This window comes from Coregonus lavaretus (genome assembly GCF_964263955.1).
Source record: "Coregonus lavaretus genome assembly, chromosome: 28".
Lineage (NCBI taxonomy): Eukaryota > Metazoa > Chordata > Actinopteri > Salmoniformes > Salmonidae > Coregonus > Coregonus lavaretus.
Window position 1 is genome coordinate 29,701,936 of NC_140015.1, and position 21,671 is coordinate 29,723,606.

The 21,671-nt window shown below is 41.5% G+C and overlaps 2 protein-coding genes across 2 annotated transcripts in view; both read right to left on the reverse strand.

The window, feature by feature from the left end:
• The window catches only part of LOC311104495 (delphilin-like), a gene marked incomplete at its 5' end in the record, with an annotated part of 55,174 nt that extends 52,480 nt beyond the window's left edge, over positions 1 to 2,694 (reverse strand). Inside the window, one exon of the mRNA XM_084146349.1 lies at positions 2,613 to 2,694. Within this exon, the coding sequence (XP_084002475.1) occupies positions 2,613 to 2,694 (82 nt within the window). The remainder of the gene's footprint in view (positions 1 to 2,612) is intronic.
• Positions 2,695 to 4,778: 2,084 nt separating this feature from the next.
• LOC311103652 (transcription factor E4F1-like) lies at positions 4,779 to 21,649 on the reverse strand. The gene is made up of 14 exons (XM_084145260.1): positions 21,475 to 21,649; positions 20,830 to 20,972; positions 20,637 to 20,727; positions 20,241 to 20,422; positions 12,331 to 12,451; positions 12,069 to 12,221; positions 10,558 to 10,730; positions 9,986 to 10,231; positions 9,495 to 9,609; positions 8,943 to 9,160; positions 8,449 to 8,647; positions 8,017 to 8,189; positions 7,600 to 7,692; positions 4,779 to 6,799 (listed from the first exon to the last, which is right to left on the reverse strand). The coding sequence occupies exons 1-14, from the start codon at positions 21,569 to 21,571 to the stop codon at positions 6,434 to 6,436; spliced, it is 2,370 nt and encodes a 789-aa protein (XP_084001386.1). The 5' UTR covers positions 21,572 to 21,649; the 3' UTR covers positions 4,779 to 6,433.
• Between the last annotated feature and the right edge of the window lie 22 nt (positions 21,650 to 21,671).

The window sequence follows — 21,671 nt, forward strand, 5'->3', positions numbered from 1 at the left end:
CTAGAGTCCATGCTTTTCTCAAATACTATCCCCAAATATAGCAGATTATAGACACAGGCACATGCACGCCTCCTGCTGTGGTAGAATGGTAAAACATTATGGGTACTTATTTGTTTTACACCAGTAGGAGGCGTGGCGAGATTCAGGAACTATAATGAGAATCCAGGTTTCCCCAAATACACTGGTGGAGACCCAGGTAAGACCAGGGTCAGACCTGCCTCTGGACAAGGGATCCAAAGCAGGGTCTGATAATCTGGGATGACCTGAACTGAAGACAGAGCCCAGGTAAAACCAGGGTACCTTGATGTATTTGGGGCATAAGAGTGTAGATTATTTTAATAACAATGTCATGCAATGTCACATTATGATACCATTTAAATGGAGACTCAGCGATATGAGCAGCTGTGTGAAGAACCAAAGCTACTGGAGAGTGAGTGCCATGCAAGAGGCTGCACTTGTGAGCATGCACACCACAGAGCATCTGCACATGTTCACGAGAGTTTGCGTCACTCTCCTGCAACGTGATAGCTGCGTGACAACAACAGCGGAGGAGATTTGCCTCTTGCTTCGCGCTCTTTGATGTTTTGGAAGTCATCCCGATCTGCTAACGGTACATTTGTATCGCTGAGTCTACCTTTAACTACATTGTAGTCTCTTCTCACAGTTGCTTGTCTCACTGAGGCGGAGACAAGCGGCAGTGAAGAGACTACTACACTGTAGCTGTACTTGACTGACCCGGGTTCAAATAATATTTGAAATAATTGTAAATACTTTATCTGGGCTTGATTGAGCTTGCCAAGCACAATTGAACCAATGGAATAGTTGCAAATCCCACCCATCTGGAACCCCAGGCAACTAAAGCAAACTGTAAAAGTATTTGAAAGATTTAAAATAGTATTTCAACCCAGATCTGGGACTTGAAACTAGTTTAAAAGTCTTACTGATATTCATTGGATTATTCATTGGAGGACAGCCCATTTGTTGACGGAAAGCATCATCTGAATGGGCGAGAGAACCAGAGACTGAAGCATCACAAAAATGAAATGGGTTGAGAAGGTTTTTCTGCTCTTAAGGGGCATCCACAATGGTCGAACACAGTGGTATCACTTTTTAACAGACACTATCATACCTCCATAGTATAACGCCCCGCTTGGAGGGTTCGAGAGTGGAACATCAACTATAGGAAAAAACGTGACTTTATTATATAATAGCAATCAATAAGAAATAACTTAATAACAAATAAATATAATTTTATTCTGAAGAGTGAATATAGTCAATGTTTAGAGAGATCAAATATAAGCACCACCTGTCCTCTCCATCAAGAACAGGTCAAACTGAATATACGTTTCCACCATATTGTTTTTACCGAAGTTCCTTCAAGTTCCTTTAAGACCAGTGATCATGAAGGACAGAACATGAGGGAAGGATGCTGTTTTAGACTGTTGGGACTCAGCCTGTCTGTCATATCTTTCTGTTCTGAACTGCTGGCCCTCCCCTGGTCACTGGCCTCATTCTCATACTGCAACTCAATACTCTAAAATGGCTTCCTATCCTCGTTTCCGCTCACTCATCTGCACTGAACAGACGCGATAGCTGAAGGCAAAGTGGCAGAGACAGGCCTATCAAAATGACTTGCTTTCTCTTGTCCAGTTGTTTCAGATCAGTGCAGTTGAAGGAAAGCTGGATACAACGGGAGGAAACGTCTTTAGAGTATTGAGATGTACCCAATCATTCTCCTCTCTCTCCTGTACCAGACTGTTAACCTCCCAACACTGGAGTCTACAGCCGCAGCCTCATTCATTTTAATAGGCCATATGATAATGTAATCCTATGAGGATTAATGTTTAATGAAAAGATGAATGGGTTCCATGACTACAGCAGGCAGTTTATGCAATTTCAGTACAAGTCAATGACTTAAGTGGCAATCTTTCTTTCATTAGCAAGGGGTGCATGAAGACACACGCACACGCACACGCGCACACACACACACACACTCGCTCTCTCTCTCTTTCAGTCTCTCTTCTTCTCTCTCTCTCTCTCAGCACCAATGTGTATAGGTAGTCTATTGTATGTTGAACAAGAAATGGATGGTCAGGATTAGATCAGTTTGAGACAATTCAAAAGAGAAAATCTGACTACAGTGGCATCATGACATATTTCTACACTGCCTTTGCAGGGAAAATAAAAAAGTAATGGTGTTATGAAAATGTACGAGCCCCGGATTATCCGGATAAAAGTTCAGAACACAGCAAGTGAGAACACGTCGTTCTATATTTCACTTTGTAAGCCTCCATGTATTGGGTCATAAAACAACAAAGTCTAAAGTAACGTGTCAAAATAAATTAGGACATCTTAGACCTGTGAGAAAGTACATTGGTTAAATCAAACATTTCTTTCTCTGATGTTCCAGGACACACAACCCCACCGTCGAGATTAAACTTCCCACAGCCTTCTTCTCCCTTCTCCAAATCTGAAATAGTTGTGAAGCCTGCGACCTAGATACACACACAGCTTTAGTCCTTTTGTTATCTTCTGTCTCTCCTCCTCTCTCCAGAAGAGAGGGATGAAGCAGATAAGAGGAATAATAAAAAGGAATTAAAGTAAAGACTTACAGAAATCTTTGGAGGCACCGCGAGGTCCAGACTTGCTCTGGCGCAGTGAGAAGCGGCCCTTGCGGCTCAGAAAGCGCCTCATCTTGACCCTGGTGGTGTCCACTGAGAGGTCAAGGTTCGCGAGGACACGTCCAGCCAACGGCCCAAAGTCCCCGTCTCTGGTGCCCACTCACACCCTTACCCTCTCTCTGGCTCCCGTACCCAGCTCCAGCACCCCCACCAAGACCTACAACCCAAGCCCTCTCAGGAGGTCACATCAGTGTACAAGTAGGCTGATGTCTCCCTTTCCAGGATCAAAGAACCAGAGGTATGGAGCAAAGAAGGAGGAGGAGGCTGGGAGAGAGAGGAGTCGGTCTGTAAGTCAGGCTCCCCATCGCAGGTAGGATCTGCCGGCCCACAGCCCTAGCTAGCTGCTATTGCGGAGCACCCATACAAGAACTGGGACACTTTGTCCTCTAATGATTATTTTGCAAAAAAAGGTAGTGCGAAGCCCCATTTTTCTATAAATACCTCTGCCTCTCTATCTTTCTCACTCACTCTCCTCCTACCCTCTCTCGCTCTGGCTCTTTCAGATGGGGCCCTCTCTAAGGGCTGAGGACTGACCCAGAAACAGTGAGGAGAACCAGCCAGGGACACTTGTCACTGATTAGAGTGTGTCAACCTCAGTATTGAGGCACTGTAGTCTATAGGCAGTAGGCACACAGTTCCCTCCTCAATGGCTCCTCAAGGTTAGGCTCATTGAGAGAACAGGTTAAAGGTAACACATTCCAGGTAGCATACCATCCTTACATTCCAGGTAGCATACCATCCTTACATTCCAGGTAGAATACCATCCTTACAGTAGCATACCATCCTTACATTCCAGGTAGCATACCATCCTTACATTCCAGGTAGCATACCATCCTTACAGTAGCATACCATCCTTACAGTAGCATACCATCCTTACATTCCAGGTAGAATACCATCCTTACATTCCAGGTAGCATACCATCCTTACAGTAGCATACCATCCTTACATTCCAGGTAGAATACCATCCTTACATTCCAGGTAGCATACCATCCTTACAGTAGCATACCATCCTTACATTCCAGGTAGCATACCATCCTTACAGTAGCATACCATCCTTACATTCCAGGTAGCATACCATCCTTACATTCCAGGTAGCATACCATCCTTACAGTTGCATACCATCCTTACATTTCTGAGGCGAGGAGAAAGAGCAAGGTGGTGAATGTCTGTTATACCTGATGGTAACATCAAGAACCTTGGCTGATGATCAGCACGAGAGAAATCCTGGTTACCTGTTAGATCCTGATGTCAAGCTTGCACCTCCTCCAAACTGGCTACCTGAAAGAAAGTGAGAGACATCTGTTCAATATCAAATCAACCTTTACACTACTCTTGTAGATCTGAAATGATAGCAATATGGTGATAGCTCCACCTTGCACTGTAATAGGCTACGTGGACCAGCCATCACATTGCTTACACATATAACCTTTCAGATCTACACAAAGTACCTAAGAGTAGGGATGAGGTGTCAGTTTGGAATTGGGCAATATCCCTCAGTGTGAGCCCTGAGGAAACCATTTCCTATTGGTAACAGTGTTTACCCCTCCGGGGCTGACTTGACCACCATGGATTCGTGATCAGTGTGTTTACAGTGGGAGATGCAGGCAGCTCTTTTCTAACAGTGATCATGGCTCATGTGAAACTCTGCCAAATAAATCTCTAGAGATGATCATGTTCAATAACATACAGTATGAGGAAACTAATCAGGGAAACAAAGTGATGTGTGTCTTTGTTTGGACAATGTCCAAGTAGGGTTTAGTTATGAATGGCTAGATCACCATGCCAGTATGTAGAATACAACAGGGCAGAATCAATGCTTTGTTTAGTAGAGATGGGGACATCCTCATTAGGTGTCTAATAAATGACTTTATTTACTGTGTTAGCCACAGACATGATAACGAATCCACCATGGGACACACAATTATGCTCATATTTCCTAATTCAACAGACAAATAGTTTGTACAAAATACTTAAGGTATCAGAATTGCAGAAAATGATACATCAATACACCATTGGCATTACATCATCTGCCCTGTTCACCTTACAGTAGAAGACTATGGGGGATTTGGGACTCTGAGAAGGAAAAAGCCAAAGACATAATGATTATTAGTTTTATTCATGTCAAGTAGCCTGATCCCATTGCATCTATGATACTTCAGAGGAATCTATCAGAGTAAGGACAGGTGTGCAAAAAAAACAGGGGGGGTGAAAAGGTAGGTCTTCATTCTGACAGTCCTGAGAAGAATGAGAGAGAAAGCAGGCATGAGAGTAAAAAAAGAGTGAAAAGAAAAAAAGTAGTAACATGAGAAGAGTGAGAGTAAGAGGAGACAGAAGGGAACAACCACCACGGGCAAGGTGAGCAGCAAGGCTGCTTTGTCCTGAATCTGCCAGGCTGATGATTCCACTCCTCCATCTGGGGCCCACTGAGAGCTGCTTGGTTGCCTATGGCAACTGTAAACACCAGACTCAATCAATCTATCAATAAATGAATCATCCGATCACTACTAAAATCAGATTTTCAGTCAGGTATACTGTACACAGGAATCATTCAAACATTAATCCATTCCTTCTTACAAGCACATTTTACACATCCCCAAGACTGAAAGAAATTCCTTTTAGTCTTCTGCAGAAACTCAATTCTCAAAGATGAAGTACAGAGTTTATTCATTCCACCCAAACTGAGCCAGTCAGGTAATAGATCACAGAATTTGGCAGTAGTATGAGGTGTCAGTCTGTCGGTCCATCTCCTGGTTGGCGTAGTTGTCCTGCTGTAAGGGTGGTATGTAATTGACCTCCTCAGAATAGCACTGGGCCTGTATGGAGACACACCTCAGAAGTACAGTCCAACAGTATCAGATCACGGTCATATTCATTAGGCAACAAAGAGTAGACATTGTCTAATAAGAAATGCTCATTTTGTTTTTCCGTTGCCAAACGTTTTAATATGGTGTGCCCTAATGAATACAACCCACATCAGACTCTCACAATCAATCACTAAAGCATTTCTATGGTCTATGGTCAAGCATAACATAATATTTTATCATGAATCTGTCAAAGGTAAACAACTCCAGAGTCTTTAGGTAGTATAATTGTTTTAAGGAAGGGGGGGGGGGCATTTTCTAAAGTTGATATTTCCTAGTGTAACGTCTAAGTGTAACAGAAACAGTGACAATTCTAGGGATTTGGAGACAATCAAGGCAAATGTAAGTACTTGAGCTCCTGTGACCTAGCTATAAGCCTACTGTTGTACCGTGTGATTGGTTGCTCAGTGTTGACAAGCAATGACATTACAGTTAAGAAAATGTACCAAAATGAAGGCAACTCCACTCCTGTCCAAGTAAAACTAACACTTCAGTCCTCCTTACTTCAGTGACATAAGACAATACCCTTCCTATAAATGATTGCAATCCTTACCCAATAGAAATCTACTGTAATGCCGTCCAATAAAATGTCAAACTTTATGCAAACAGAATCTTTCAACCTTATACAATGACAGTCCTCATGCACACCGTCCTTGGTCTTCACAAAAACTCAAGTGCTTCGTCCTCATTCAAAAGCAGACAGAACAGACATTATACAACGTAACTCCTCAAACATAGACCAACGTTCTCATTCAAATTCCTGAGTTCTCATTAGAAACTCTTCATAAGACATTCGGTCCTCATAAGACACACCATCCTCATAACTCACCCAAAGTCCTGAGTTTTCATAAGACACTCTTCATAACACACTGTCCTCATAACACAAAGTCCTCATATGATGACTGTCTGGATCTCCACCTCCTCCGATGACGTAATAACAAACTCTTCCTCCTGGTGCTCCATCACCTCGACCATGTCCTCGCCCCCCGTTGTCGTTACCATGGTGACCGTGCCATCGGGCGTCTCCAGGGCGCCGCCTCCCGCCAGAAGGGTTCCGTCGCTGATGGCTGAGGCCAGCGTCATGGCAACCTGCGCGGTCAGGTTCTCGGGCGTCGCTATGGTGATGGTGTCGCCGCAGTCGGAGATGGATGTGCCCTCGTCCATGGAGACGTTGCGCACAATGATTTGGTGGCCGCCGACGCTGCCACGCGATTGGTTGACGATCTGCTGCACCACCTTCATGATGTGGTTGCCCATCTGAAAGGTGGGTAAGAGAGCGGGGGATGAATATTGAGATGCCTTCTTAATGTCTACCTAATAGTTGATTTATCTATGTGGACATTAATGTTTCCATCCCTGTTTTTATGCAAGTCATACCATATTAAAAAAATTAATCATGACAGCTGTGATGGAAACAGGAAGTTTTGGTACAATTGTATTCAACATGGCTGTATCTTTTGTGTTATGATGAACTTCACAGGGTGGTGAAAGTGCATGGTGATGAGCTTGATGCTCCTTTTCAATAAATATCAAGGGTCTTATTCTGGAGACATGATGATCGATGCTTGACTGCCAATTGACAATTACAAATATTATCCATAATAATCTCATCATGTAGACTAGCCTACCCACAATGTATCTGCGAGCTGTTGGCTAGAGACCAGAGTAGGCACGTGCTATTTAACCGTTTTCGGTAGAGTTGAAAATGCGATGGAAACACATTGAACTTTCAATTTTTATTCAGTATATGAAAACGTAAGCGAAAAATAACATTTTGTGTGCACTACGTCAACACACACTGATGTCAGTTTGGTGGAAACATCAATGGTGGAAAAAATTGCAGATTTTAGAATATTTGCGTGAAAATCTGTCGCTAATTGGATGGAAATCTAGCTTTGGTCGCATGTTAAATATACGGCTATGAACGAGCAAACATTAAAAAGGTGGGACTGTTGTATGTTTTGAGGTAGGCCAGCGCTAGTCTAAGCCATCAAGACATAAAACCACTAGAACACCATTTCTTGGCTCCAGGAGAAACAGGAGAGCAGAGCACTGACCTGATTCTGGTTGTCTTGGATGAGAGTCACCTCCTCGCCCTGCCCCTCCTCCTCCTCCTCCTCCTCCTCCTCCTCCTCCTCCTCTCCTTGGGCCTGGGGAGAAGAGAGCAAGAGAGGAGAGAGACAGGACACGTGAACTACAGAACCTTCCATACATATTGACAGCATCATTTGTGAATGTGATGATGCATCTAATTTCTGAGAGAAAAACACAGATCAATATGCTATTAACAATTATGTTTACAGCAGCACCTTGTCTGTGTTTGTGCCTAAAGCTATGCCAGGTCAAGTTGAAACATTCAGTGAATTCAGCAAAAAGTCTGGATTTATTACATTCACATTTTCAGCAGTGTGAAATAGGTAATACATCCATTAGGAGAATAACCCCCCCCCCCCGCCCATCTATAATGGTCTCACCCTAATGATGTACTCCTGGGTGTCAGCCACCACAGAGGAGAACTCCACCAGCACGGCGTGGGGGTCGTCTGACATGATGGCTGCTGTGGCCAGGCTGTCTGCAGACGCCTGCTCCTCTGAGACCACCACGCCTTCCTCCCCAGACCCCTCCTTCTGGCCCACATAACAGCCCCCTAGGATACACATAAAGAACAAATCAATGTAATCCTGTGTAGTGCTATTTGACTGTATGCTTGTGTCCATTGTTGAATTGATAACCTGTATAAGATAATATGGAAAATCTATTACTTCATCAATTAAAATCAGGGCCAGTACAAGCATAAAGAATAGCAACAGTAATATCACTGATAGGATCCGATGTATCTGAAATTAATCTTATGAATCATCTTAATGCTATACATGACCCAGGAGACAGGTGTTAATCATTCTGACCTTTGGCACGTAAGTGGCGGTTGAGAGTGCCATGCTCGGCGAAGCCCCGCCCACACTTGTGACACTTGAACGGCTTCTCTCCGGTGTGATGGCGGATGTGGCGCACCAGAGAGCCCTTCTCCCTGAAGCCCCGCGAGCAGAACTGGCACACATATGGCTTCTCCTGGGCGTGCGTCCGCTGGTGCACCTGCAAGGCATTCTGGGACAAAAGGGGAGGGGAAAAGTTTAGGAACCAAGGTTTACATGGTAGTTAATGAATTCATCATCTATCGGTTAGTCAACCAATTCACTTCTGACATGCGAGAAAAATTACTGAAATAACCACTCAATCGAAGAAGCGCCGAAACTTGACTTAACATTAGCAGACTCCTGCCATTTAAGAAACAAAATAAAAAACTTACGAAAACCAGGAATTCAACAACTTTCAGACAGAATATTTTGCCTGCTTGTCGCTTCCTTGGTTCAAATTAAATAAAAGTTGAGTATGGACAAACCTTGGTCTTGTATCCCTTGTCACAGCTGTTGCAGTTGTACGGCCGTTCCTCTGAGTGGGCCCTCATGTGTTCACGGACGTGTCCGATGGTCTTGTAGAGCTTGCCGCACTCGCCACACTTGTACCTCCTCTCACTCCGGTGGACCTCCATGTGCTTCTTCAACAGGTAGCCTGTCAGGAACTCCTTCAGACACATCACACACTTGAAGGGCTTGTAGCCTGCAGAAATGAGAACATGCATAATGAGCTGCTGTAGGTCGTGTTCATTAGTGAACGCAACAGGTAGTCCCTCCCCATCAGACCAGTTTCCTTGGAGACTAATGAACACGACCCAGGTATAGAGGCACTGGGGAGATTTGAGAAAACAATGTAAGACACAGGGAATATGTGATATAAATGCATCTGATTTTGAAACCTTGGCTGAATCCTTTTATCACCACAATTCATCATTTGATATCAATGGATCACCTATGGTGTGTGTGTTGACTAATGGGTTATGCTGAGTCTAGCATTAAAGGAAATCATTAAAAAGACATGGAGACAGTGGTCTTACCGAAGTGACCTTTGACATGGAAGCGGAGGTAGTTGAGCGCCTTAAAGGAGCGACTACAGTGAGGACACTTGTGCATTTTAGACGGCGGCAGATCCTCCTGCTTGTCAGACATGTCCTACAGGACAGGGAAAGGGACATGCATCATGTTTATCAACCACATGCTGTAGGTGAGAGTATACATCATGTTTATCAACCACATGCTGTAGGTGAAAGTATACATCATGTTTATCAACCACATGCTGTAGGTGAGAGTATTAGAAGACATGCACTATTAGAGAAGGAACAAACAGAGAAAGACATTTTAGTGTCTCTGATAATTGAAAATAAAATTGTCTGTGTGGTGACGGATTTCTAACTAAAAGCTTTTTACATTTCTTTAGTACTTATTTATCCAGCATGGTACTGGAAAATATACAAGGATAAAACACATTTAGATAATAAAATACACAGTTGGTAAAATGTTAAATTAATTCCCCCATTGACTAACTCACCCCCATCTCCTCAGCCTCCATCTCCACACACTCCTCCATCACCTGGATCTCCGTCACCCTGCCCTCCACGTCCCTGTCCTGCAGGACCTCTTCAGGCATCCCGTCCAGTGCCTGCTCCTCAACTGACTCCACCTCCTCAGTCTCAGTGAGCGCCTCCAGGGCGATGCCAGAGTTTATGATGGCCTGGCAGATGAGGTTGTCCCCCTCGGCCACCAGGGCCTCTGCCTGAGACTGCTCCAATAGAAGCTGGGGACAGGCAACCAGACAAGAACAGAGGGTCAAACATGGCTCTAGGAAAAATGTGTGACATCCAAAGAGGTTGTAATAAACGTCAACAGGGATAAAGAGGTTGTAATAAACGTCAACAGGGATTTGGGATACAAAGGAAATGCATGTGTTTCTCTATTTCCTTTCATCTGCACTAATGTGATAGAAATGGACAGGCATTTTGTAGGCATTCACAACATGGCCGTCACCTATCCTGTGTTTTCAGATCAGTACAAATTAAAAGGTGAGAGAGGAGACGAGGAAGACAGTTTACAGTACTGAAATGCATCCAGATCTCCACACACCTGCTGTTCCTGCCCTTCTCCCTCCACCTCCATGTGGAAGTGGACCTCGTGGATGACTTCCTGTCCTCCACTGTCAGCATCCACCACGCTGACCAACGCCGCCTGCGCTTCCTCTTCCTCCTGCTGGTCCACTTCTTGCTGAGCAGCCAATGAGGCGGCCTCTGCCTCCACTCCTGAAATAAAAACATGACACCATCAATACCTTATCTACCGATCGATCAATAAATATTTATCTTTCTATACATATATTTCTCTTTCCATCTATCCATATATTTATCTCTTTACATATACACAAAAGTATGTGGACACCCCTTCAAATTAGTGGATACGGCTATTTCAGCCACACCCGTTGACAGGTGTATAAAATCGAGCACACAGCCAAGCAATCTCCATAGACAAACTTTGGCAGTAGAATGGCCTCACTGAAGAGCTCAGTGACTTTCAACGTGGCAACGTCATAGGATGCCACCTTTCCAACAAGTCAGTTCGTCAAATGTCTGCCCTGCTAGAGCTGCCCCGGTCAACTGTAAGTGCTGTTATTGTGAAGTGGAAAAGTCTAGGAGCAACAACGGCCCAGACGCGAAGTGGTAGGCCACACAGAACGGGATTGTTGAGTGTTTGCAACACTCACTACCGAGTTCCAAACTGCCTCTGGAAGCAATATCAGCACAAGAACTGTTAGTCGAGAGCTTCATGAAATGGGTTTCCATGGTCGAGCAGCCGCACACAAGCCTAAGATCACCATGCGTAATGCCAAGCCTCGGCTGGAGTGGTGGAAAGATTGCAACCATTGGATTCTGGAGCAGTGGAAACGCGTTCTCCGGAGTGATGAATCGCACTTCACCATCTGGCAGTCCGATGGAAGAATCTGGGTTTGGAGGATTGTCAGGAGAACACCACCTGCCCGAAATGCATAGTGACAACTGTAAAGTTTGGTGGAGGAGGAATAATGGTCTGGGGCTGTTTTTCATGGTTTGGGCTTGGCCCCTTCGTTCCAGTGAAGGGAAATCTTAACACTACAGCATACAATGACATTCTAGACGATTCTGTCCTTCCAACTTTGTGGCAACAGTTTGGGGAAGGCCCGTTCCTATTTCAGCATCACAATACCCCCGTGCACAAAGCGAGGTCTATACAGAAATTGTTTTTCGAGATCAATGTGGAAGAACTTGACAGAACCCTGACCTCAACCCCATCGAACACCTTTGGGATGAATTGGAACACCTAATCGCCCAACATCAGTTCCCGACCTCACTAATGCTCGTGGCTGAATGGAAGCAAGTCCCCGCAGCAATGTTCCAACATCTAGTGGAAAGCCTTCCCAGAAGATTGGAGGCTGTTATAGTAGCAAATGGGGGGGACCAACTCCATATTAATGACCATGATTTTGGAATGAGACAAGCAGGTGTCCACATACTTTTGGTCATTTAGTGTATGTATCCTACCATCCATCCATATCCATTCATCCATACATGCATGATCCCTCCCTCAATCTTTTGACAGACTGCTACCTTTCTGCTGTCCGTCCTTGCTGACGAGGATCTCCTTGTACTGGTTGAAGCGGATCTTCTCAGTGCAGGGGGTGATGGACTTGAGATGTCTGGTCAGAGCCCCTGACTCCCTGAAGGAGAGCCCACACAGGTTACAGCGGTACGGCCGCTCGTCTGCGGGAAGAGGGGGAGAGAGACTGGTGATGGAGATAGGAAATGAAGCTGCGTATGCCACAAGCGCAAACATCTCATTCTGAGCCCGCCCCCTCCCAGTCCACTGTACCTGTGTGACGGCGGTTGTGACGAATCAGGGAGCCTTTAGTGCGGAAGGCACTCCCACAGTGCTCGCAGGGGAAATTCTTATTCTCACTGTGGGTGATCATATGTGTTCTCAGGATGTTTGTCTAGAAAAAAAGTAGACATACACTCCCAGTCAAAAGTTTGGACACACCTACTTATTCAAGGGTTTTTCTTTATTTTTACATTTTAGAATAATAGTGAAGACATCAAAACTATGAAATAACACATATGGAATCATGTAGTAACCAAAAAAGTGTTAAACAAATCAAAATATGTTATATTTGAGATTCTTCAAATAGCCACCCTTTATAAAGTTCATTTGTGGAATTTCTTTCCTTCTTAATGCATTTGAGCCAATCAGTTGTGTTGTGACAAGGTAGTGGGGGTTATACATAAGATAGCCCTATTTGGTAAAAGACCAAGTCTTTGGCAAGAACAGCTCAAATAAGCAAAGAGAAACGACAGTGAATGATAGGCATGAATGATCAGTTCCCGGGGGAGATTGTAGAAAGGCGCAAAGTTCTGTATCCAATCTTCAAGGAAAACAGATTAAAAGGGAAACGTGTTGCACTAGTGGTGGATAAATTATATATTGACAACCAAATGTTCAGAGACACAAAGTCTACTCCATGGCTATTCTAAAAGTTGTAATAGAGGAGTCAAATATTGGAGCACCTGATACTAGCAATGATAGGGATTGTAATATTAAATAACATTTATAGTAAGTATAGTATTTTATAAAAGGATAAAACGATATAACAAGCAGAATAATACATCTTTAAATACAAATAATTAGAACATGGCTTTTTTGGCGGGAGGTTGTTGTTTTGGCGGATGGTTGTTGTGGTTGGTCCTGTGTTCTCTCTGGCGTCCTTTCCCCCTTGCGGCAGATGTGGATGCGGGTGCGTTTGCACGCTCGGCCCATTTCTTCCGCAGTCAACCATGTGGTGTGCATTTTAGTGTTTGAAAAGGTGCGGCGTTAAGTGAGTGAGAGGGGAAATGGTTGCATATCCCAGAGCCGAGCAGGGGTAGTGAGAGAGAGCTTTCAATTTTGTGTAGATGAGGGATATACATTTTAAATATAGTATACATCTAATCTAATTTTTCATTGTCCTATCATGATGGAAAGATCCCTAACCCTATAACCTGGACACCCACCTGAGCGACCCATACACCAAAGAGAAGTTCCCATCTCTTTTATGGACCTGCTGTGAATATGCAGCCTAAACAGAGAAATAAATGTGGTCAGAGACCTAGTTGAGCAGCACCGCCCCCTCAAGATTCTGAGCCTGCCTGGCAGGGTTGGTCCTACAAAGCCAGAGCCCCCTGATGGGAGAGCATAATATACAAGGAAATTCTCAAAGCTGCTAATGAGAACCTTGACGACCTTTTACCTAGCCGGTGGGGATTCCGGTGGGGTACGCCCACCCAGGTAGTGGCAGTGCTGGCAACACTGGCTGCAGTAACCCATGGGGAGGGGGTCACACTCGGACAATCAGAGAGGGGGTTTATCATTGTGGCCCAGGTGGCACAAAATAATCAAAGGTCTGACCGCATGGAGATGCTTGGGAAAATGGTTACAACAGGGGATCAGAGTGTTTGTGTCTCAGGTGAAGAGGGTGGATCTGATCTCCATCACCTAGGACTTGACATAGATTAAGTAGATTAATCAAATCTCACATTGTTATCAATTTCTGCTCAATTTGCATGCTTTCTCAATCAGCTTTAACTGTATGTGCACTCGTAAATCAAGTTATTTCTCGAGTTGGGCTCTGGGATATAACAGCCGTTGAGTATCTGATTTTATGGTGGATTGTGGAGGAGGAGGGTTGAGTGTGTTGGAGTATGTGAGTGTGTGCTTGTCTGGCATCTGTTGTGGGGGGGGTGGGGATGTTGGGGGGGAGGGGATGGACCACGGGAATTATTTGCTAGGATAATAATTGCTTGTCAATGAATTAAATGTAATACAATGGCAATCCGGGTTATATGTTAGAATCCTACGCGTGAACTCCCAACATTATTACGCATATTAATTGATAATGATGGAAAATAGGATATGCATAATTTTAAAAAAAATAGTTATTTATTTATATATATATATATATATATATATATATATATATATATATATATATATATATATATATATATATATATATATATATATATATATATATATATATATATATATATATATATATATATATATATATGAGGTGAAAGCATTGGAAATGCTTTTGGCGGAAATTATGACGGCTCAACTTGGGATGGTGAGGGGCTTTAGCGGGGTAATTAGTGGAGAACAATTGAAGGGTTACTCCGTAGCGATGCAAATATCACGGTACAGCTATATGGACACTCAATCATTACGCTATTTTTTATTGGTAAATTTACAAACATATATAATGATAAATAGACTTGAAACTTGTATCTCATTATGGTGTATGGTGAAATAAGTATAGCCAGTTATAATTGTAATGGCTTAGCTGATAATAACAAAAGAAGAACAATATTTACATGGCTCAAAGAGAAGGAATATAATATCTATTGTATACAGGAAACTCATTCAACAATTCGAGATGAAGTAGCGTGGAAAAAATAATGGGGGGGGGGGAATATACTTCTCCCATGGGTAAAGAAATTCAAAAGGGGTGATGATATTAATTAATAGTAATTTCGATCCGAATGTGCAAATTGTCCAAATAGATACGCAAGGTAGATGGATTATTTTAAATATGTTATTGGACCATAAACAGATATGGCTCATTAACCTTTACGGACCAAATAATGATGATCCACAATTCTTTGACAATATATATAATAAATGATCAAGCTTGCAAGCAACTCAAGACAATATTATTATGGTGGGGGATTATAATACTGTTTTAAATAGCTCAATGGACTGTAAAGGAAATCACACCACAAACAATCACCCACATGCTCTTAAGGAAATTGTGAATGTCATTGATACATTAGAACTAGTAGATATATGGAGGCTTAAATATACTGATCTAGTGAGATATACATGGCGGAGACTGAATCAAGCTAGTCGTCTTGACTTCTTTCTTATCTCATTCTTGTTGGCACCAAAAGTAAAAAAAAAAGTGTTGATAGGGGACAGAATGCGGTCGGACCATCATATAATAGGCATATACATTACTCTTACTGAATTTCCACGTGGGCGAGGATATTGGAAATTTAATCAAAGCCTATTGGATGAGAATTTATTTATAATTAGAACAAAGGAATTTATAACTGACTTTTTCCAACATAACATAGGTACAGCGAATCCCCTTATTGTATGGGACACCTTTAAATGTGCCTTTAGAGGCCATGCAATTCAGTACTCATCTCGAAAACAAAAGCAATTTAGGTCAAAAGAGTTTATACTAAGAAAGGAAATAGAAAGTCTAACAGAACAGATAGATGGCAATAAAAACTGTAACATAGAGGCTCAGAATAAATTAGAGGAAAAACTAAAAGAAATGGAGAAACTTATTCAAGAAAGATCAAGTGTAATATATTATAAAAATAAAGCAAACTGGATGGAATATGGGGAAAAATGCACAAAATTCTTTTTTAATCTTCAACATAGGAATGATACCAAAAATAACTTAATGAAACTGGTTACAATTGACGGAGTCACCCATAATTCACCAAATGATATTTTGAAGGAAGAAACAAAGTACTTTAAGCATATGTTTTATTTTCAGTCGCCTCCATCTCCTCTAACTGAAGCTAATTGTAGAGATTGTTTTTCTATTGATAATGTCAAATTAACAGCCACACAGAAAGACTCATGTGAAGGTGAAATTACAGAGGAACTTCTGGATGCAATTAAAGACTAAGTCCGGGAAAACTCCAGGGTTGGATGGCATACCAGTCGAGGTATACCAAACCTTTTTTGATATACTAAGAGGACCGTTATTAGCATGTTTTAACAACTCCTATGTAAATGGTAGATTATCTGACACTCAAAAAGAAGGTCTGATCTCATTATTACTGAAACAGGATACAAGTGGAAAATATAAAGATCCAGTCCATTTACAAAATTGGAGGCCCCTTACACTTCAGTGTTGTGATGCAAAAATCCTAGCAAAATGTATAGCGCATAGAATTAAAAAGGTATTGTCGGATATTATTCATTCTAATCACAGGTTTTTTTACATGGAAGATACATTGGAGATAATATAAGGCAAGTATTGGAAACAATAGAACACTATGGAAAATATGGGAAACCAGGCCTGCTATTTATAGCAGACTTCGAAAAGGCATTTGATAAAGATCGACTGGGGTTTATATATAAATGCCTGGAGCATTTCAATTTTGGAGAATCTCTTATAAAAATGGGTCAAAATCATGTATAGTAACCCTAGGTGTAAAATAGTAAATAATGGCTATTTCTCAGAAAGTTTTAAACTGTCAAGAGGAGTGAAACAAGGTTGTCCACTATCGGCATATCTATTTATTGTGGCCATCGAGATGTTAGCTATTAAAATCAGATCCAATAATAATATCAGAGGATTAGAAATACAGGGCTTAAAAACAAAGGTGTCATAGTACGCTGATGATTCATGTTTTCTTTTAAATCCACAACTAGAATCCCTCCACAGCCTCATAGAGGATCTAGATACATTTTCTAACCTCTCTGGATTACAACCAAATTATGACAAATGTACTATATTACGTATTGGATCACTAAAAAATACAATTTTTACATTACCATGTAGTTTACCAATAAAATGGTCTGATGGTGATGTGGATATACTCGGAATACATGTCCCAAAGGAAATAAATGATCTCACTTCAATACATTTTAATAGAAAGTTCGCAAAAATAGATAAGATCTTACTACCATGGAAAGGAAAATACCAGTCAATTTGTGGAAAAATCACCCTGATTAACTCTTTAGTATTATCCCAGTTTACCTATTTGCTTATGGTCTTGCCGACGCCTAGCGAACAGTTTTTAAATTATATGAGAAAAAAAATATTCAATTTTATTTGGAACGGCAAGCCAGACAAAATTAAAAGAGCATATTTATATAATGAATATGAATTCAGAGGACAGAAATTATTAAATATTAAAGCATTAGACATATCACTAAAAGCTTCAGTCATACAAAAGTTATACTTAAATCCGAACTGGTTCTCAAGCAAATTAGTAAGATTGTCTCACCCAATGTTCAAGAAAGGCCTTTTTCCCTTTATTCAGATTACAACCTCTCACTTTCAGTTATTTGAAAAGGAAATAATCTCCCAAATGTCACTATTTCTAAAACAAGCCATAGAAAGTTGGTTGCAATTTCAATTTAATCCTCCAGAAACGACAGAACAAATAATGCAACAAATATTGTGGTTAAATTCAAATATACTAATTGACAAAAAACCTTAATTTTTTGACAGAATGTTTAAAAAAGGTATAATCTTCGTAAATTATATCATCGGTAGGACTGGTGGAGTTATGTCGCACATGCAGCTAACAAAAACATATGGAAATGTCTGCTCTACCCAAAATTACAACCAAATAATTGCAGCCTTCCCGCAAAAGTGGAAGAGGAAAGTGGAAGGGGGAGAAAGTAAGGAACTTGTCTGTCGGCCTTGCATTAAAGAACATAATAGGTTAAGGAAAACTGTGATAAATAAAAAAGTATTTCAGTTTCATTTAAGGACCAAAGGATTGACAGCCGTCCCATATAGATTGCAAAATAGTTGGGAAGAGATCTTTGACGTACCGATCCCATGGCATAGTGTTTATGAAGTGACACGCAAAACGACACCAGATTCAAAAATTTGAAAGATTCTATTTAAATTATTATATAAAATTCTTGCTACCAATAGAATGTTATTTATATGGGGGATACAATCTTCCCAGCTCTGCAGATTTTGCTGTGAAGAGACAGAATCATTAGATCATTTGTTTTGGTTCTGTCCATTTGTAGCTTGTTTTTGGACACAGGTCCAGGAATGGCTAAAGGATCGCAATATTTACCTGGAACTAACCTTGCAGATAGCATTACTGGGTGATCTGAAAAGTCATAGTCAATCAATCAATAATATAATAATACTTTTAGCAAAAATGTTTATTTTTAATTCACAATCTGTAGAAGCAATGAGAATAGAAAGGTTCAGAACTTTTGTAAAACATCACAGTACGGTTGAAATATATATGGCAAATAGAAATCCTATATGGATGGTGTTAAGAGATAGATGGGAGGTATTGAATAGAGTTGAAGGATGGGACTAATAACAAATAACACCAAATAATAACAAAGATATCTAATAATGTAAGCATACGGTGTCCATAATAAGTATATAGGTTGGTTGTTGGGAGCTTTTGGGAAAGAGCACAGTTAGAAAGATATGGCATATAGAAGCAAACCGGATGGACATCATGAAAATGATCGGAGGGGTTGAGAGTAGAAGTAGTTCAGGAGCAAAAAAATAAATAAAAAATAAATATATATATATATATATATATATAATAGAATTATTGTAAAATTAACTCTGTCCATAAGGTGTAGATAGTAATTATAGACCGAAAGTAGAGGCCTGGGCATTGTTGTTCACTAATTTACTCCAAGTAGGGAAAGGATGGTGGGGTTGAAAAGTAATAAAGGGGAGTATATTAAAAAAAAAAAAAAAAAAAATTGGGGATTGGAAGTGATGCAGACAATTACATTGATAGAAGATACAATCTATCTGCAATATTAAGCTGATCCATTCCCCCCGAAAATAAATAAATAAATAAAAATATTAAATAAAAACAAAAAAATAAAAGAGAGAAACGACATTCCATCATTACATTAAGACATGCAGTTGCAAAAACCATCAAGCGCTATGATGAAACTGGCTCTCATGAGGACCGCCACAGGAATGGAAGACCCAGAGTTACCTCTGCTGCAGAGGATAAGTTAATTAGAGTTACCAACCTCAGAAATTGCAGCCCAAATAAATGCTTCACAGAGTTCAAGTCACAGACACATCTCAACATCAACTGTTCAGAGGAGACTGCGTGAATCAGGCCTTCATGGTCAAATTGCTGCAAAGAAACCACTAATAAAGGACACTAATAAGAAGAAGAGACCAGCTTGGTCCAAGAAACACGAGCAATGGATATTAGACCGGTGGAAATGTGTCCTTTGGTCTGGAGTCCAAATTTGAGATTTTTGGTTCCAACCGCCGTGTCTTTCCCACCGTAAAGCATGGAGGAGGAGGTTTTATGGTGTGGGGGTGCTTTGCTGGTGACACTGTCTGTGATTTATTTAGAATTCAAGGCACACTTAACCAGCATGGCTACCACAGCATTCTGCAGCGATACGCCATCCCATCTGGTTTGGGCTTAGTGGGACTATCATTTGTTTTTCAACAGGAAAATGACACACCACATCTCCAGGCTGTGTAAGGGCAAATGTACCAAGAAGGAGAGTGATGGAGTGCTGCATCAGATGACCTGGTGAAGGAAAAGCAGCCAACAAGTGCTCAGCATATGTGAGAACTTCAAGACGGTTGGAAAAGCATTCCAGGTAAAGCTGGTTGAGAGAATGGCAAGTGTGTGCAAAGCTGTCATCAAGGCAAAGGTTGGCTATTTGAAGAATCTAAAATATATTTTGATTTGTTTAACACTTTTTTGGTTACTACATGATTCCATGTGTTATTTCATAGTTTTGTCTTCACTATTATTCTACAATGTAGAAAATTGTAATGAGTAGGTGTGTCCAAACTTTTGACTGATACTGTAGGTTTGTTTGATAGAGCATAAACAAGGGAAGAACAAAACAGCTGATAGCTGTGCTTTCCAAACTTTCTTCTAGACTAGACAAGGTAGTGACAATCTGTATGGGTTCATTCTCAAATCTATATCAACATGAAGCACAGGTACAGTACGACTCACCGTTTTGAATGTCTTCTCACATGTTTGGCAAATGTAGCGTCCATCTTTGTTGACCCTGTAGACTGGTTTGTCTGCACCGTCAGGGCTGTTGTCCTCAGTCCCCTCTGTGTGACCAGTAGCCTTCCCTGTGCCACCTCTCTTCCTGTGACTTCGACAGGAGTGACCTTCAACTACTACATCACCTGAGAGAATATAAGGGCGGTTCATTCCGTCCCCTCCAGGATTCTTTTTTGACAAACTCATTTCAACAGGGCATGAAAGTAAAAACAGGAGGAAATTGGGTTTCTGAGGGAATATAAACTTCATCATGAGATGAACCAATAACGTCTTATCAGTTATGGCCAGATGATACTGGAGGGTGCCAGAGTGCAAACAGGTCAATGAACATTGACTTACCGTTGTTGTTGGACTTGTCTGGTTCATCTGAAGACAGTCCACTTGCATCCATTCTTGCCAAGGTAGCAGAGGTTCCATCTGGGGCAGAAACCTGACCAAACACAAACGTTTTTACATATCACCCCTTGCGTTTATGAATTCTACAAACTACATTGAGTAGGTACCGAGTGTGCAATTTCCCGGGCTAGCCTACCTCTTGGTTGTCATCCCGGGGTTTATTGACGGGCATCTGTGGTTCCTGTGCCCGCGTGCAGTTCTGGTGCAGCTTGTGCCGGATGAATGCCTCCAGCGTACAAAACTCGGACTGACAGCGTCCGCACTTGTGGACATCTTCATCTACAAGTGAAATAAATGCATGAAAAACATGCGTACAATCAAGAACACACTTGGTTAAAGTTACATTTTTATGACTGACTGGCTAGCTAATTAATTGACACATGCAAGTGATTGGACAGTGACATCACAGATAAAACATATTTAGTGACATAGCTAAGTTAGCTAGCTAGCTACTGTAGCAAGTGGAGCCGCCGGCTAACTTAGCTAACGTTAGCACAGCTAGCAAGCCTAGCTCGTTAGCAAGGTTAAATCAGATAAATTACACTACAATCCGAGGATGCTAGCTAACTAAATCTGACCAGCGCGAGCTACATTAGTTAGCTATCTAGCTGGCTGGCTAGCTCTGACCCGGTACAGTGCAAGCTACAGCTAAAGTGCACCGACCTTATTTTGTCACCTACCTAGCAAGCTAACTAGCAGCTAAATAAGTTAAATCAATAAGAGTGGGCCTACATATGCCAATAAAAATATATTACTGTTTTTGCACGTAAACTGTCTTTACCTTCATCTCCGAGAGTTGTTTGAATTGTGACGATGTTGTTGCCGTGATCCGTTTTCTCGCTCACTGTTTCTGCCGTATTATTATTTTCTACATTCATGTCGTTTGAGTTCTCCGTCTCTGTCGCAACGCTACTAGAGGGAAAACATGGCGGATTTACGACCTCGTAGTCATAACAACAAAAGGGCAAGACAAGGGAA

Coding starts and splice junctions, on each gene's coding strand:
- LOC311103652 (XM_084145260.1), bottom strand. CDS start 21,571: ATGAATGTAGAAAATAATAATACGGCAGAAACAGTGAGCGAGAAAACG. Junction 20,728..20,829: donor CCCGGGATGACAACCAAGAG/GTAGGCTAGCCC, acceptor GTGTTTGGTCAG/GTTTCTGCCCCAGATGGAAC. Junction 10,232..10,557: donor GAGAAGGGCAGGAACAGCAG/GTGTGTGGAGAT, acceptor GCCTGTCCCCAG/CTTCTATTGGAGCAGTCTCA.